Consider the following 17,681-nt stretch of genomic DNA (forward strand, 5'->3'; position numbering starts at 1 on the left):
ACACGGAAGAAAATAGAAAGAAGTGGACTGATCCGATTCTGCAACATGCTAGATTCGGTATCCTAGCCCCGGTTCTTCATAACATCTATGAATATTGCGACGTCATTTTTCCCGAGCTGGACAGGACTAGCGCTGTCGGGATCGGAGAATATGCAGTGAATATCACCTTTTAGGGTTATTTGGGCAGTTGTCTCGGGATGGCATGCACATGCGTCCGGTGGACCGTGGTGCAATTGTCGGCGATGATGTTTGGGAATTGATACAATGACTCACTCGTCTAGAGTAGGCCTGGTCTGGTGACCTCGGGTTAACGGTGTATTTTTGATTAACAGCGAAGGAGTTCCGGGGAGTCTACTCCGTAGGTGGATCTGCTTCTGTCGTAGATCATGCGTGGTGGGTATTGGATCAAGTGCCTCGGCACAACGAAAATCGCGGTGTTTCGGGGGGATTTTTTTCCCATGAGGGTATTGAGTCATTTGTGGCAATGGATTGGTGGCAATTTAGTAAACTGGAAAGATTGGAAATGTTCTCTGTGCGTTTTTGGATTGTTCTCGCTTTGTATCTGTATCCTAATGAAGTATCATAGACAGAATTGAACCTGATTGAACAAACATTCTAAAAGATGTTAATAGAAGAGGTCATGACTTGTTGGAGATGGTATGGATAGTAATGTTCAATTGAATTGAAACAACTCGACAGAGCCGTCGTGAATAAGATGGATAGAACCCAAAAGAAAAACAAAGCCAATGATCGGCTGGCTGACACCATGGAGGAAGACGTCCACTCCATGGGAAAGATATTACATCAAAACGCTACTTAAAAACAATCCGACGAACCCAAACAAGTCAAAAAAAGACAAAGCCCGAACAATGTAACAGACAACAAAAGAATTCGTTTCATCACAGACCCGTCAACAGGACTCAAAGGCAAGAAGAATAGACCAGAGTATGAAGCAAAAGACTCTACTTCCTCTGAACAGTCTCCTTGGGACCCATAACATCATCAAGGAAGCCAGCCCAAAGCTCACGTATGACACCAGGCTCAGAAGAACCATTTGATCTGCGCTGGATTTCCTCACCGGCACGTGAGCGGCCGACGGCCTCGGTAAGTGAGAACGGATCCAGATCGACGGCGTGATTATCGACGACCTCGCTCATTGCGCTGGCGGAGACGTCAGCGCCGGTGCCGGACACGGTGTAGATCTGGGGCTTCATGGGTGGGGCGGTGGGTGTTTGGCGCCATGGGAGTGAGGGGAGCTCGGGAAGGACCGGGACTTGGATGCCGCGTTGCAGAGGGGCGGCATCGAGGTCTGCCATGGTGGGCATGTAGACGAAGTCGACGGTGGAGGTGTCGTTCAGGGCTTTGGTGGCGCGGGAGGTGTTGAATTGGCGGGAAGAAGAGGAGCTGGAACGTGTTAGTTTTGGTGTTCGTTTGATTGAAGGTTTGGAATGGAGGTATGGGTGGATGTATAGAAGGGAATGGGTGGGTGGAACATACTCTGAGAATGCATTGCCGTTGATTCTGCGCATGGCGATGCTGAAGGCGCGGGATTGAAGGACATCATGGTTGGACAGGGCCTTCTCGCCGTTGTTGGCGGGTTGAGCGGATTGAACTCCGGTGATGTGAAGGCTGCGGCGAGCAGAGGGTGCCACGGGCTGTTGAGAGAGAGTGCGCAGAGCGCGGAGAGATGATGAACGGGGAGCAGTCATTGTGAGGGTGTGAAAGTGTATAGAGTGATAACTTTTCTGAGATAAAGCTATGTTGGGAGGCTTGATAGAGGCGGAGGCGTCCAAGTATAGTGGAAGGAAAGTAAAAAGGGAGAAAGTATGGAAGTATGGGAAGAGGACGATAGGGAGCTTTATAGAGCTGAGAATAATGGTTGGGGAGAGCTATGAGGCCACTTCTTGGCGGTCTGGAACGTTATCGATAGTGTCGATAGTGTCGAACCCAAAAAAAAAAGTAGAGCACGTCAACACTGGGGAAATGGGTAGTAGTGGGTGATTTTTGTTTAATTTTGTTCACGGATTTGATATTTCAAAGAGAAATTTAAAAAGATGTGCTGGCAAGAGGGGAAACAAATAATTCCCTCTTATATATGCTAAATATTAAATGGCCGTGAATGTTCGGAGTTCAACAATTCTCCCAGTCAGAGATCTACAGCGTAAGTACAAGGTACCCAACTATCGGGACTGTAGGCTACCCCGTACCCACCAGAACACAGAGTGACAAGATGTACCGGGTACATCACTTACCCCCCGAAAGTGATGTACTATTCTGTACTCCGTCTCCGTACTTCCAGTCTATATTCTCACCCCTCTCTCTCCTGAAACTGGTGATCATTACGTCTTCTTTGGATGATCATCCAATGAAATAATCACCAGCATATATGCCGGCCATTATTGGGTGTCTTCCTGCAGAATGGGGTAATCAGTCGACTAATCGTACCCTACCCACCTGGGCATACTGTGTACAACGTAGGCTCCCCCTCATTGAATTAATTCTCCTAGGGGAAAGTGAGAAACGGGGAGCGGTATCCGATTGGAGATACCTGCACAACGGTTCCATTATGCATATCGACCTCTAATCCCTGGATCGTGACTGGCTCCTCCAATTCACTCCCTCATCCTTCCCTCTCCCAACTGGTGAGTCGGTCTGCCTCAAATCCTGGAAGCACGCAAGCCATAAAACAAGAATGTCCTTCCAATCTTCCAATTTTGGGAATACCGGGGTTGATCGCCGATCCTCAACTGTTGAGGAATCCCATGACCTGATAGTGGACCTCAATAGATTCTAAGAATAATATGAGTCAAGACATCAAGAGGCAAATTAGTGTTAGACTAGTCCTTTATTAAGTGGAGCGGTGAGACTCGGAGTTGGGTCCGCCTTCCGATTGATCTACTCCTTTTACCTATTCTCTGTCCTACACGGTATACACGGTCATTCTGCAGAGATATCCTTGATCATCTATGGTGCTACGTGTCCCTTTTCAGATTCAGATTCATGCTTTTCTCAACCCCGCAATCGTTTATTGTACCCGGAACGCCCGGATCGAAGACGTCGTGTTGAGATCAGCAGACCTTATAGGTGGCTGTGCTTATATTGTTTTTGTGGCCAGGGGCTAGGGAGTCCAAATATTCGATAGCTGTAAGGACCCGGCCTGGGCAAATGTCAGTAAATCTTGGCAGGAATCTGGTTGAATTATTCCCCTTTCATCCCTAGATTAGGGGCTTTTGTTGAGTTCTACCATACGTGATAGGTAGGCAAATATATTGGTCGCTAATCACTAATTTATCTGCGAAGCAATTGGTATAGCGGACTGTATATATACTCTATGGTATGCCCTTAAAGTTAATATATTGTAGATGGCTCTCTTCCCCGCACTATGTCATTGGTCAACCCACACATTGCAATCCCTGTGCTGAGATATATCTCATACCTAACTGTGTATGTTCAAAGTTTCGATGGCCCCGGTCGCCGTCCTTTAGCTATGGCCCGAGCGTACGGGTGCGAGCGGGACGCTGGAACCAGGTGGTCGACATCCCCAGTGTGCACGAGGTCAGGGGACGCCTCTGCCAGGGATGTGATGCCAATATTCCGCATGGATGTTTCCAGTTCATCTTGCATGACTGCGAGAGGCTTGAATTAGCAAACTATAAGAGGAGAACGTCAAATCATCACTTACTGTCAATCAGATGCTCTACTCCCTCCTGGCCGTAGTTGGTAGCAAAGAGCATACTCCGACCCATTCCCACGGCTGTTGCGCCCAGACAAACAGCCTTGAGGATATCAGTTCCACGCCGAATACCGCTGTCCACATAAACCTCCATATGATCAAAGACCTCCGGGCAACGCCTGTGGATCTCTAGGAGCGTGATGATCGACGGCGGACTGGTATCTAGGTTGCGACCGCCGTGATTGCTGAGCAAGATACCATCAAGCCCCGCTTTCATGGCGAGCAGCGCATCATCCGCTGACATCACGCCTTTCAAACACACCGGCTTGTGCGTGTGCTGTTTGACCCATTGCAAATCCTCCCATGTCAGCCCGGGATCGATGAACCCAGACATCACGCGACCGAGACCGCCGCCTTTCTTATCGTTCTGCACCTTGGACGGCGCCATGGGCACTGATAAGTTCTCGTCTGCCTTGACGCGCTCGTCGGCTTCGCGCTTACCGGGCCATGCGGCGTCCACGGTAACAAAAATGGCTTTGATGTTCGGATTCGCCGAACACTGGCGTAGTAGAGCGGCGGACTTTTCTCGGTCCCGGTTGACGTATAGTTGGAAGAAGAAGTCGGCTGAGGGTGCTGCCTCACGTAGCTCATCCATAGTGTAGGATGAATTGTTTGAAATCTACCCAGATCGTAAGCATGGTGACTGACAGTAGTAACACACGGTATAAGTTCACTCCTTGCATGATTCCTTTGTTTGCACAGGCTCTGGCAATGGCGCACTCTCCATCTGGGTGGATGAGCTTTGCCATTGCTGCCGGGCTCACGAACAGCGGGAGCTTGTAACTCCCGCCGAGAATGTTCGTCCCAGCATCTGCCGAGCGGACATTTCTTAGGACTCGTGGGCGGAACCATATGCGGTCAAAGCATGATTTATTGGCGTCCCGTGTGATTAAATCTGTAGCTGCGCTGGAGTAGAAGGCCCAGGTCTTCTTATTAGCGGTCTTCGAGGCCACAACCTCGAAATCGTGCGAGTTGATCAGTGTATCCAACGGGGGTTTCTCGTTTTTCAATATCACCTTGGGGCTCTGCCCCGGTGGTGGTTTGGCCCACTCGGCGTCAATTGTAGATTCATCTAGGACGCCCTTAAACTTCTCCGGTTGAAGATTGTTCTTCATTACGCTGGGTGCGTGCACCTCTGAATACGCTTTCGTTGCATCTCGACCTGCATGCTTCAGGATAACTGTTTGTGACATACGTTATTAAATATCGTCATCAGATACATTTGTCGGTGTACGTACTCGCAGATCCTCCAGGATGCTCTTCCAAAAAGTCGGTCACGTCCCACACCTGCTTGTCGACCACAACCCAACAGTCTCCAGGCGTTTTGTGCTCTGAGATCTGTTGAGCAGATAGAAGAAGTCTTTGGTCTGCCATTGCTGTTAGACGGTATAAACGGGCGGGGTCTTCGATTAGCTGGGAGGAAATCGAAGGCGATATCAAACAACGTTGGTCCTGTATGTAAAGGTGTGAATGAGAATAAATGAAGTGGATACAAAATCGACGCAGCCATCCACAGCGAACTAAATACTCAGCAACGCTCTAGGGCGGGGATGGCCTTCGGCAATGTCCCCGGACTTACCCCGGACTGTGCGGGCCATAGTCCCCCGAGCTTCCTATTCGAGTATTTAATTTCCTATGCCGAGCGTTGTAAATCCACGTTATCGTGTTTGACCTCCTGGGCTTGAATGTCTTCAGGATCACTCGGTGTTGTGGATTGATTGTCTCTCCAATGTTCAGTCCTGCCTAATCTGCTTTACACATGTTGGTCGCACAAAAATGTCAAAAGATCAATGGGATGTCACAAACAGGACAAGAGCTTGCTTTCAATCCGAGCGTACACAGAATCACTCATGTTTGGAGAAATTTGAACCCTGAAGTGTCTTGAATCGGCAAAGCACCGACTGGACTACGGATATCTCTCCGAGTGGGTCCCTGATATTCGGCGCCTGGAGTCTCAGGCATCATTTGTCTTCAGCCACATGAAAACCTCAGCCCTAGTGTGGCTGAACGTTTTCCGACCGTGAGTCAACACACATTTTGTGCTCGACAGAGGAAGCATTTCAACAACACAATAACAAGGATATCTACTCCTCATCTGATGCAAATCAACTCTGCCATTGGCTGTGCTTTGAAACTTTTCCGCCGCAACATCACCTCAAGTGTGAGGTCGACAGGCATAGATAGCCCTGTCTCCTTAGGTCTGTTTCGTGTCCAAATACGGGCTTATCCACTAGCCCAGTCATGCAAAGGCTGGATGCCTTGGAAAAGCTTGAGCTGACTCATTTTGTAGGTTTTCATAAGAGTCACAGTTTGGCTGGTCTGCCTTCAATAAATTCCATATCTGCTGGAAATCCCAGAACAGTCTCCACAACTGGAAGACAACAGACCACATTAAATATGGCCGAATCTATACCTCTCCGATATGTTGATGTGGGTCCCCTTCTCTAAGAGCCTCACCCTCGAAAGACTATGCAACTCATAGCTAACTGCGAAATATTAGATTGGTATCAACTTGAGTGACCCTGTCTTCCGCGGTGAATATCACGGAAAGCAGGCCCATGAAGACGATCTCGATGACGTTGTCCAGCGTGCTCGTGATGTAGGCTGCTCAAAGTTCATGGTAACAGGCTCAGATCTTGTAGAATCGAAGCTCGCTGTTCACATCGCCAGCAAATACCGTAAGTTCGGAACTTGCCAGGACTTCCCCTTTTCTTATTAACGCCGGCATTCTGTAGCGGGATTTTGTTATGCAACCGTTGGTGTGCATCCATGTCAAGCAAAGCTGTTTGACGAATACCCAGAGGGTCCGTCAAAAATGCTGGAGGAGCTCCGCGCTCTAGCAATTGAATCCACACAATCCGGCCATGCCGTCGCATTCGGCGAAATCGGCCTTGATTATGACCGACTATTCATGAGCGAAAAGGAGCCACAGCTCAAATATTTCGAGGCCCAACTAGACCTGGCTGTCGAGATTCAGCTCCCTTTATTCCTCCACTCCAGAGCTGCAAGCGAGGACTTTGAGAGACTCCTTGCCCCAAGGCTTGCCAAGCTCCCCAAGCGGGGACTTGTGCACAGTTTCACGGGGACAATGGATGAGATGAACCGGATGGTCGCGCTGGGTCTAGACGTCGGTGTTAATGGGTGCAGTATGAAGACCGAGGAGAACCTGGAGGTTGTGAAAGCTATTCCACTCGACCGGCTCCAAATCGAAACTGATGGGCCATGGGTATGTATCTCTGCTCTAAGCTCTGGTCGGATCAGTCGTGACTAACTTGTCGTCTAGTGTGAAATCCGCCCCTCTCATGCATCTGCAAAGCACCTAGGAGGTGCACCGGATCTGCCGAAGGCCGTGAAGAAGGAGAAATGGCAAAAGGGGTGTATGGTGAAGGGCCGGAACGAGCCTATCGCCATCGCTCGTGTCGCTCATGTTATTGCTAGCGTCAAGGGTATCACTGTGGAGGAAGTTTGCGAGGCGTAAGATGTTAATTCCTCCTGATGCTCGGTTCCATGCTAACTCACTTTTTTTTCTCTCCAGTGCTTGGAACAACTCTATTAGAATGTTTGGTTTGGGCGAGGAATCACCTTGATTTTTGGTATCGCCGCAGGTCGATGATAGAACAATACATGAATGTTGCGTGGCATGCGATAACAGCATACCTCGTACCTGTCTTTCAATGTCAGCCATATTGGTTGCCGTAGAGGTATAAATAACCCGAACGTAACTTCTGTAGTTTGTTTCATATATCATTTCCCGCTATTATTAGCTCTTTTCTTACTTTGTTTCCGTGACCCCCATCTTACCCCATCGTGCCTTCCCGCCGCAGCCTCGTCTTCGGGTTCAACCTTCTGTTGGATTGTGTTATGGTAATTAGAGTGGCCTTCCAACCTTGGAAGGTTCCCCATCTTTTGGCACTACGTCTTTTACGATCGATGTACTGATGAGGCGCATCGACACATCCATCAACGACTACTCATATGATGATGAGCCCAAAGGTGATCTGAGATTTCGACAATGTCATCAACAGCATGTAATGGTCCGCCCTATTCGAGCCTCGTACCCGTGAGCCACCGGCGAAGGCGAGTCAACACACTCATCTCATGAGGTCCTTACCTTCGGCATAACGGGGGTGAATATTATCCTACAACACTCCGCCCAAGAGAATCTCGCTCGCCCCTCCTCGCAACACCTTATGTCTCATGGCATATTCAGTACGAGCACGGATATGTACCCTCAACATAATCCGACCTTTTCGACACCATATTACAGCGAACAGATGGCTAGACAAACCCAGCCTTTCCAAGTCTACCTAACACAGAGAGCAACAGCCTGTAACCTCTCATATCTCTCATCAACAACGTCTCTCATCGAAAATGTCTCCAACAAACACCGCAACAGGCAAGTTGGAACATGAACTTGTCAATATGATGTCCTGTACAAAGCGAAGCGGCACTTATTTGAACCCACCCACTTGAAATTTACACCAAGCTTAATTTTTAACAAGGATTTACTATTCAGCCGTCTAGTATAGATATCGAGGAAATTTTGCATATTTTGGGGGAGGCGCAGGCGATGTTAGATGTAGTCAAATAAAGTTTCACCCTGCATATAAAAAAGGTACATATGTAGTGTAGGTAGGAACATTAAATCCTTCATTACCTGCTAAGCATACCAACACCACTATCATTATACTCTCCTTCGCCTATTGCTCTACCCCATTATAAGTAACAGTACACATGTGGTTGGTTACTGCTACGTTTCCCGTAGCAAAAAATTTTCACTTCTCCCACGTAGCCTTGGAAAATCGCCACCTTGACAAATTTTACCCGGCACTAAACATAATAAGGTTGCAACAAGAAGAAAAAGTAATATCATACAATTACCTACATAAAAAAACAAAGTTAGACTCCGATAGGGGGAATCGAACCCCCGGCTGCCGTGTGAGAGACGGCGATGTTAGCCACTACACCATATCGGATGTAATTCTTATCATAGACTCGATTATTAAAGTCTAAAATCCTGAGAGCTAGTTGTAGTTGTTATATGGCCCTGCTTCCCTCCTCCGCACCCCAAAGCTTCGATTTGCTTTTTCTTGTCCCTCCTGCCCCCGCCACACCCGCGGACAGCTGAGGTATCGTTGCTACTTACTGACTGCGAAAATAGAGCTAATGAGCTCCGCCACCACCGATTCCTCGTGTGACTCGTCGAATTCTGCGTCTGCGGCCCTGCGATTGTAATCCAAGCTGTCCTCCGCCCTGCCCCGTTTTCTTTCTCAGCCCCGACTATCAGAAACATACTCTTCGATAAACGCCAGCAAAAAATCGATTCTGAGCACGCTCCTTTTTCACTGCTATAATTGAAGAACAAGCTGGCATCCACAAGTTGTCAATAAAAAAGCAAAGTGAGATGATACATAGCTTTCATGCCCAAATGACAACATCATTCTGCGTAGAGATAAAGAAGGCCAAGCAAAGTGATGACGTGTCGAGCTATATCTAACCATGATTGGAGGGAAATGATGGGAAACTTGGATCACCGGCAGCAATCTCCAACCAGGTTCAATCATTTAGCGCTTGCCCTTGGACAAGGATCTTAGTTAGCCCTTTCACTGGGAACACGCCTAACATAGACTTGTCTCAACCTAGCAAAGCACAGCGCGCAATATCCGGAAAGTATTACATTTTCCGGCAATTCGAGGCACAATCACTACTGGCGTAGCAGCATACCGAAAATGAAATCCCTCATCCACGATGCGTACACGGTTGGACGGATCAGTGCTCTGCCGATCTAAATGGCAGCCGCAAGGGCAGTTCTTGATGAAGAACATGGCAGATTACCGCAGCCAATATCTGACAGCAATACTTACGCACTGGGTGAAATCAGGGGTCGTAATGTGGTGATCGCTTGCTTGCCTTCAGGTATATATGGAACCACAACAGCGGCTTCTCTGGCCTCCCACATGTTGTCAACATTTCCTTCCATCCGCTTCGGGCTAATGGTAGGCGTGGGGGGTGGGGTACCTGGAAATGGATATGATATTCGACTAGGTGATGTTGTGGTCAGCAAACCTCGGAGTGCATTTGGAGGAGTTGTGCAGTACGACTATGGAAAAACTGTTGCAGAAGGGTGCTTTGAGCGAACGGAAGGTTTATGCCGCCGAGTATACCAGTCGGTAGGTCAATTATAAAACTACTGCGACCCCTGATGTATCTACCCTACACTCTTTCGAGGTTAAGAGTTGAGTAAACGCGCCTGCCTCAACTTTTGGCCGAAAAGGTGTAATTGGTTAGATGAGAAATATTATGAAGATTTTTAATACCCGGGCGGATATCTTTTGCCTTATAGACGCCTGTCTTCTTTAGTTTGATACTCTTCTCTAATTTTATACTCTTCTCCGCTAGTGTTAGGATTAGGTAGATTTTAATCAGATTCCTACATTATAAGGGTGAATATATGGAACTCTTTATAGAAGTTCGATAAATCATTAGTTAACTTAGGGTAATTAATAATAGGCTTTAGTAAGACGTTCTAAACAGCCGTATCCTGTACCATCTAGGACTACCACTAACACGGTCTCTAATGTTAGAACCTAACGAGCCCCCTGGAGCTAATTTGCCTAAACTCTTTCTTAATGATGCAATATTAACCCCCGGAAACTATCCTGACTACTGTGAGGAAGTCGCTCTCTTCCCCCCGGAGTTTGTCACACTCCCTCTGTAGGTGGCGTGGCTAAGGCCCTAAGGCGACTCGAGTCTTCGATTCTTCGATGCCTTTGGAGACAATCGTACTAGAAAAAGTGACTAGGAGTATCACGAAACCTCCACTCTAAGCCTTCTAAGGTTGGAATAAAAGACAGTATTGTGATTCTTCTAAGTTCCTCAAAATCGGCCTAGTCCTTCTATTACCGCCACAACATCAGTAAATACAAAGATGGTCATTAGAAATGACATGGACAACATAGCAGGGCGCTATATAACTACAATCAGATCAATTATCAGCTGCATTGCGTATGCTATAGCTTAAACAGCCTCTTTGGCTATCCAGTACCCTTGCATCTCCCCCAGACACCTAAGCGCATATTTCTCCCCAGGGCCGAAATCCTCCTGCCAAAACTTGGAATGAATGATGGCCATATCACCATCGAGATCATTTTGGTTCGGCCAGTTAAGATACCATGAGTAGTGCAGCCTAGACCAAGGCATAGGCCCACCTAATCGGTGGATATAATTGAGAAGGTCTTGCTCAGGCCATCCATGCCCAAACAATTCAGGGTGGTCGAGAATCGCAAGATAATAATGGTATATCTCTTTTGACGGTGAAAATAGCATGCAACCGACGTTAAAATACGCCTTCTCGCGATTGGGGTCCAAATATGGATACTCATGGTCTCTCTCGGCAGATTCTGGTGTAGCGGCAAATGTGAAATTCTGAGGGAGGGGAGAGATTTGCCTTTCGGTGTCGGTTCGAGTTGCATTCGGGTCAATCGTGTTCAAACGAGTACTCTCGTCATCAAAGATTGCATCAAGTGGCCTCGTGATGACCATATCGGTATCCATCAAGAAGACCTTTTCGTAGGGCATGACTTCATAATCAAACACCCTTAGTTTCGTGAGAACTTGAGCGTAGCGAGGTTCGCCAATCGAGAAGGCATGGTCCACTTCCTCGATCTCGATCACAGTCGCCCCGTCCGCTTGGAGCCGCATTCGCTTACTTTCCCGGACATCTTTTGTCACCAGAATCACCACTGGTGTTGGCGTTTTCAGCTTGGTTGTAGGTGAGTGGAGGAGTTGGTAAACAAGCGTTCGTGCGCCGATATAGTACCAATCGGCTTCGTCGCCATCATCATCCCCAGCATGGTAGTCTGCACCGAGGAATATAGCTATAGCATGGGGACTTCGAGGTGGGAATTTAGGAGGAGTTGTGGGACTTGTGATCGGAGATGAAATTGTAGTGACACTCGGCGCATCAATCGAAATGTCAGAAGTGCTCGGCTGAATTGAAGTATTAGGATGAGGGTGATAAATGATCACGTTGGAGGAGGGTTGGTAAATATTATTAAGTAAGGTCAAAAAATAGACACAAAAGCCAGTGGCTAGTAGCGGGATGAATAATTTTTTCCTTGCCTGTGTCGGACTGATAAAATTCATGGCCCGCTCCATCCTGAGGGTTTTGAGGTGAGGGGACCGCCTAGGCTTCGATCATGGGCGACCATTACTCTTGTATTTTTCTTCCTTTCATTTTTTTTGTTTTACATAGCTCAGCTAAGTGGGTAGGGTTCGGCCCCATCTGTCGCGGTGATTGATGCTGATCTTAGGACTTTTGTGTCCATAGCGGCTACGCTGTAGCGGGTATACGGTACGGCAAAAATTTCGGGTTTAATTTTTTTTTCCCCCTGTTCTCTACTCGGTACAACGTACAGCATTGTCCAATGTATCAAGATATATACTGACAATTATAAGAATTATTTCCTGATGAGAAGGGATTAACCCCTTAATCATAACGGGAGAACCTATTTTCTCGGTCTACTCCCGAGGTCCGCCAAGTGGGGAATTAATTGTAAATCCACTTAACGTTGTGAATCTACGAATGGAGACAATGCAGCCCGGCTATCGTTATTTCCCAGATGCGAGTAGCTAATCTTATCAGCGGTTAATGAGTGGTCCGTAACAATCCGGCGCTATCAAAAGTACAGTGCAAAGCCTCCAAATAGCTGGCATGGCTATGAATTTGCCCAATTGAGTTGCAAAGTACTCAGAATCCAAGCGCCCAAGTGTCTCTACCTTGGTCCAGTCAGAGTTACAAGGCATCATTACTAAGTTATATTGTTCCTGAGCATATCACGCATTATTGCTGGCGGAGAAGGTGCCAGAGCTAGGCAGGCCGAGACGGGAACTGCGGTCCGATCCTGACAGATCAACACTACGGTGGGGCTCAAGCCACCGCACGGAACCCTATCGCCATACAAATTCAACGAGAATCAATTGACGGCCTTAATTTTCTACGATATACAACATAGTTAAGTGTAGTCTCGTGTGGACTATCACGCCTTTAGGCACTCGCATTCTCGAGCCTCTTATGTAATACCAAATGCGAAAGAATTTGTCAAGAATCAGGATCGTTACACTGAATACCGGTCTTTTTACAAACCGCTCATGCGACTTTTAAAGTATGCATTTTACTTATTAATTTGTCAGTATAAATTTTCAGTTCTGGACCATTGTTATTTTTGCTCAGTTGGAGAATTTAGCAAATATCTTGATTATTTGGGGCCAACCCCCTGGAGGGTCTTACGTACTTTGTACAATCTTTGCACCATTCCTTGACAGCTTAGCCTCTATTATCTTTATATGCGAGTCCGAGTATTCGCACGCACTAAGAATCATCGGTCTTCCGTTCATGCTTAAAGTACTAGTTCAGTCAAGGGTGGATGAACGAAGACACAAGCGTAAAATTCGTAATAATTGAAACCATAAGATATTTAAAACTATTGTCCCTCACTATATCGTAGTTCAGTACCAAGACGGTCCAAGGATAATGCGCATCCTTAGCACGGCACTACCGATTGACCCATGCAAGATTCCACCAACGAAATTAAGAGCTAAGCGCTTTGCAAGCGAGACTGTCCCCCGTAGAAAGCACTCGTCTTCCTCTCCTGATTCTCCCGATTCTCTCGATGATCTTTTATCCCCAACAACCATCATGACAGCTACCACTCCCCTAGCCCTTACTACCACTTTCTCGCCACCACCAGCATGCACCACCGACACATGGTACGTTGAATATGTGACGGGCGTGTACTACTACACCACTTCGATTTCAAATAGTCGTGAGGGCTGGTATCTGAGCCAGGGACCCACGGACTGGAGCAGCTGTTTCCCCTCTGGATATGAGGCGACAACCGCTTTTTACTACTCACCAGGAGTGTGCCCATCGGGCTATTCCATAGCCGACTCGACGGTTCTAAGTATTGGAAGCAGTTCCGAAACCAGGGCAACCTGTTGTCCATCGTGAGTTCATTTCATACAAACATAAACATCATCGGATGTCTTCGTTTATTAATAATTGTCGGCTTTACTAGGAGTTTTACCGCCCAACCTGGTGATGACATGGTGTGGTACTCGACCAACAGATGCTACTCGGATAATACCGATACAAATCATGTATGGACATTCACCCAAGGGGGAACAATAACTAGCAAAACGATGTCTGGCGGTCTAAATGCCAAGGCAGTCTTTGTTCGATGGCAATACACCGACTTTCAGACGACGGCCACGACCACCACAGACTCAAAAGCAACTAGCACGGGGTCAACCGCGAGAAACGCCGTTTCGAGCTCAGGGCCATTGGCTACTGCAACAACCCCCAGCACAGGTCAGAGTGGTTCATCACAAGGAGGATCTTCAAGGGCATGGATTGCTGGGCCAGTCATCGGAGTTGTGGTTGGGTGCGTCTTGATCGCGTTAGCCGCCACATGGTATAATCGACGACGCTGGCGTCAAAAAGGTCCTACGGGAGCCGAACTTCCAGTTAAACCCTCGACGGAGCCTCCGCATGATATGGCAGAACTTTACCAAGAGCCCAAGGTGTTTGAAGCCCCATGCAAGCCCGCTTATTCGGGACCGTTCGAACTTTCTACTACACAACATCGATGATGGCATTCTTTTTGATTAGTCGAGGGTTTATGCGACCCAAGTCTTGAACACGATTATGGAACCGTCTCATAGCAAGAATGGGAAGCTCGATTTAGGTGTTCAATGACTGGTATCCAGTCTGCCTTTAATAAAGGTTTCTGGGAGTGAAGCTTCTTTGAACAGTTAATTTACGTGAATAATCGGGTTCTGATGCACTGAGGCAGCCAACGAAAATCATATGTTTCAAAATTATATACACCTCGAATTCTCACAAGAAACTTTTCTAGCTAGTCGCAATCTTCTCTCGTCTTCCAAGGTTATATACTTTGTTAAGTTATACCCCATATCATCCTTCCTAGAAGTAAATTTTGATGATTCTCACAAGAGGCCGATCTCGTCAAGCACAAGTAGCCACATAATCTACGTAGTCAGTTCTCAATATGCCCCTAATTCTTGGACGGCTAGACGGCACCCGAGGGTACGGGCGGGTGATTTAGGTTAAATCTCTGAATACTAGGGCGAGAAAGGTGAGAACGGGTGATAACTCCCACTTTGATTGTGGTTGGCTTTCCGTGACGGGCCCGCCTATTTTTGAATAGCCCCATAAAGCGATGATTACCTTGACCAATAACATCGCAAAAAGAATAAGATGAACGCATCGGACCCATGTATTTGTAAATTGTTATGCATGAGGTGGAATCACATAGGGCACTAGGAGTTTTGATTGGTATCCTACGTCGCAGGACAAAGGGGTCACAGATACCATACCATCTCTATCAGGCTGCCTCGGCACTAGCCGAAGGTGTATTAACGGGAGCAGTTAGGAGTGTTTAGAGACAAGTAGACAACTACCCAGTATAACTACAATTTATTGGTTTCAGAGTGCGACTTGATGTTCTTCGCAATCTACGGCTTCACGAACGCCCTCCGGTACAAATACATATGCAGGGAGTGTTATGTGCCCTTTGTTGAGATCGACCCGTCTGCCGTGCTTATAGCTTACATAAAATAGCTGGTCTTTCCAAAGTTGTTAGGGGATAATTCAGCGTTTTTGCTACGATTGTCAGAAGTAGTAAAACACTATCAGTGTCACGTTTTAGACACTGCAAACGTATGCAACCCCCCCCCCTACGCTCGAAATTGCACAAAATCATAGTCTGAGCGTTATATAAACCGCTTAGTTATTAATACTGCATCTCACTGTATCTCAGCTTCTACCGGTTGTATTTATTTTAAATTTAATATATAAGTAAGAAAAGTACTTTTTAATAACTATACATATAAATTTTAAGCTTAATACGACCAGTAGAACGTAAATACTTAACTGATGGGGCTTGCCTTAATCTAGAATCGAAGCTGACGGGATCGGGTTACTCGGTTTAATAAACTGATCAGACTGTCTCAGCCGTGATTCGCGTCAGCCGGTTCTTGCTCAGTCAACGCGGTTAAGTGACAAAATAGGAGGAGTTTCTTTCGACGATGACTGTAACAGTTCGTTGGTAAAAAGAAAATCAATTCATTAAAGATGCTAGTTAGTCGCGAGTATAGTTGATCTAGTCCATTCCTCTTTTGTAAAGAACTGGCACGTAACAATCTCAACTGATCTTTTCTTTCTTTCTCTTTATTCTCTGTACTTAGTATTCTCGTTTAATTGCACTCTTTCTTTGAAGAACTGGCTGGTAACAACGTCGACTAAATAATGATACTTATAAGTATTCTTTCAATAATACTACTTAGAGGTCTTTATCTTTTCGCCTAGAACCTCGAGTTTCCTAGTTATCTCGAAAAGCTGCTTTAGCGAGGATCGGCATTAACTATTACCATTATACCGACTATCAGCGCTCTACTTATTCTTCTAGAGAGCGTCTAAGTCTATCGCACGGACCGTTATACGAAGTCGAGTATAACCGTCCTTAGACTATTTTATCCATACGAGTATTCATTATTATAGTAGAGAGCTATAGGTCTCTTTACTTCCTACCTTCTAAAGCCTTTATCTCGACGTAGGCATCGAATACTCCCTATATCGGTTAAAATATTAAGACCTCTTTTAATATAAGACTAGGTTGATTAGGCTTTTTGTTAGGTAAGATTCTATCGTTTTATCGCTAAAGGAGTAGTTATCGTAGGTTCGGGCTCTACTAGCAGACAATTAGCGTTTCGTTAATTCCGTATTATAGGAGCTACTTTAACAGCGTCACTAATCATAAAAGCAGTATTCCGGTCTTCTTCGGTTTTAAAATTATCCGAACATTATAATCCGAACATTATAATCCGAGCGTAAAGAGGGAACAGAGCAAAGTCGGGCGAAGGAAGGCAACAGGCCGCACTCCAGTACTCGGGGAGGGACCACGAAGGATTGGCTAGTTTATATTGGAGGCAAATAGGGCGTGGGACGGTGAACTAGATCAGTGGCAAAAATGGATCATTAGCAAATCGCGCATAGGGGAAGGGTGGTGAGAAATCAAGAGCATGATAGAGAAGATGCTGTTGAATACTAAGTTTATTACATGGTTGAAACCGGGTATTCAATATTTATAAAACCGCCTATACGGAATCACCTCGATTATCTCCCCCAACACCACGCACAACCGTGGTTATTCGGCTGTCCCCCTGGGTTATGCCATATCGGATATTGGATGGGGATTGTATCATATTTAGCCATCATACGTTCGGTCTAGCACTCTTACCCTTATGCATCTGCGTTAGTTAGTTGCGTCTGAACAACGAAATTCTTCAATTTGGTCAAAGTAGTACAACTAACTTTCTGCGTACCTTTAAAAGAGTGACTTTCGCTTGGGTGAAGACTCGACTAGGCACCTCGTAAATTTGGCTCATTCAACAATTGCATATCAAAGTTGTTGAACATGCATGCATGGCATACTTGTTTGCTTGCAGATTACTCCAGTTCACCGACTAGTCTCGTAATTAGATTTTCAGTATTCCAGTTTGGATTTCTGGTAGGTGATATCATACTTGGCACTGAAATTTCTGGAGCCCCCATCACCGGCGCTAGCCAGATTCCATCAAATGCAATTGGGGCGGTCGGTAGCCTTGAGATGTATGAGCAAAGCTCCGACTGCAATGAACCCTGTTATACTCACGAAGGCGAATCCTCTTTATAATCCACTTCCTGGCTGGTGATAGGAAGGATGACAAGAGCATTTCTCTTACTTGTCTGCAACATGGATTTCAACAGCCACTCCTTGTATACTTCAAGTCGCCTTATCCCTTCGGCATGCTCTCCGCTTGAGATATGGCTGGCAAGATCCCTCCATGTCTGTTAGCAAACGCCCCGATGAATGTAGACCGCGAATCT

At 46.5% G+C, this 17,681-nt stretch overlaps 5 protein-coding genes across 5 annotated transcripts; 2 read left to right on the plus strand and 3 right to left on the minus strand.

Annotated features, from left to right (window-relative positions):
- Positions 1 to 954: 954 nt before the first annotated feature.
- N7455_005636 (uncharacterized protein) lies at positions 955 to 1,815 on the minus strand. Its single transcript, XM_040957181.2, has 2 exons — positions 1,498 to 1,815; positions 955 to 1,404 (listed from the first exon to the last, which is right to left on the minus strand). Exons 1-2 carry the CDS (start codon positions 1,707 to 1,709, stop codon positions 963 to 965), a joined length of 654 nt encoding a protein of 217 aa, XP_040812393.1. The 5' UTR covers positions 1,710 to 1,815; the 3' UTR covers positions 955 to 962.
- A 1,635-nt stretch (positions 1,816 to 3,450) lies between these two features.
- On the minus strand, positions 3,451 to 5,107 carry N7455_005637 (FMN-dependent alpha-hydroxy acid dehydrogenase; the record flags this gene model as incomplete). The annotated part of the gene is made up of 4 exons (XM_040957089.2): positions 3,451 to 3,626; positions 3,683 to 4,352; positions 4,408 to 4,913; positions 4,972 to 5,107. The coding sequence occupies 4 exons, from the start codon at positions 5,105 to 5,107 to the stop codon at positions 3,451 to 3,453; spliced, it is 1,488 nt and encodes a 495-aa protein (XP_040812368.2).
- A 724-nt stretch (positions 5,108 to 5,831) lies between these two features.
- N7455_005638 (3'-5'-exodeoxyribonuclease) lies at positions 5,832 to 7,395 on the plus strand (the record flags this gene model as incomplete). Its single annotated transcript, XM_040957085.2, has 6 exons — positions 5,832 to 5,931; positions 6,024 to 6,163; positions 6,234 to 6,411; positions 6,469 to 6,959; positions 7,017 to 7,207; positions 7,269 to 7,395. The coding sequence occupies 6 exons, from the start codon at positions 5,832 to 5,834 to the stop codon at positions 7,318 to 7,320; spliced, it is 1,152 nt and encodes a 383-aa protein (XP_040812353.2). The 3' UTR covers positions 7,321 to 7,395.
- A 3,355-nt stretch (positions 7,396 to 10,750) lies between these two features.
- On the minus strand, positions 10,751 to 11,890 carry N7455_005639 (uncharacterized protein; the record flags this gene model as incomplete). Its single annotated transcript, XM_040957163.2, has 1 exon — positions 10,751 to 11,890. The coding sequence occupies one exon, from the start codon at positions 11,888 to 11,890 to the stop codon at positions 10,751 to 10,753; it is 1,140 nt and encodes a 379-aa protein (XP_040812457.2).
- A 1,540-nt stretch (positions 11,891 to 13,430) lies between these two features.
- Positions 13,431 to 14,383, plus strand: N7455_005640 (uncharacterized protein; the record flags this gene model as incomplete). The annotated part of the gene is made up of 2 exons (XM_040957133.2): positions 13,431 to 13,738; positions 13,810 to 14,383. The coding sequence occupies 2 exons, from the start codon at positions 13,431 to 13,433 to the stop codon at positions 14,381 to 14,383; spliced, it is 882 nt and encodes a 293-aa protein (XP_040812460.2).
- Positions 14,384 to 17,681: the final 3,298 nt, after the last annotated feature.

The sequence above is a fragment of the Penicillium solitum genome, assembly GCF_028829755.1.
Source record: "Penicillium solitum strain IBT 25940 chromosome Unknown utg000003l_segment0_segment0, whole genome shotgun sequence".
Classification (NCBI taxonomy): domain Eukaryota; kingdom Fungi; phylum Ascomycota; class Eurotiomycetes; order Eurotiales; family Aspergillaceae; genus Penicillium; species Penicillium solitum.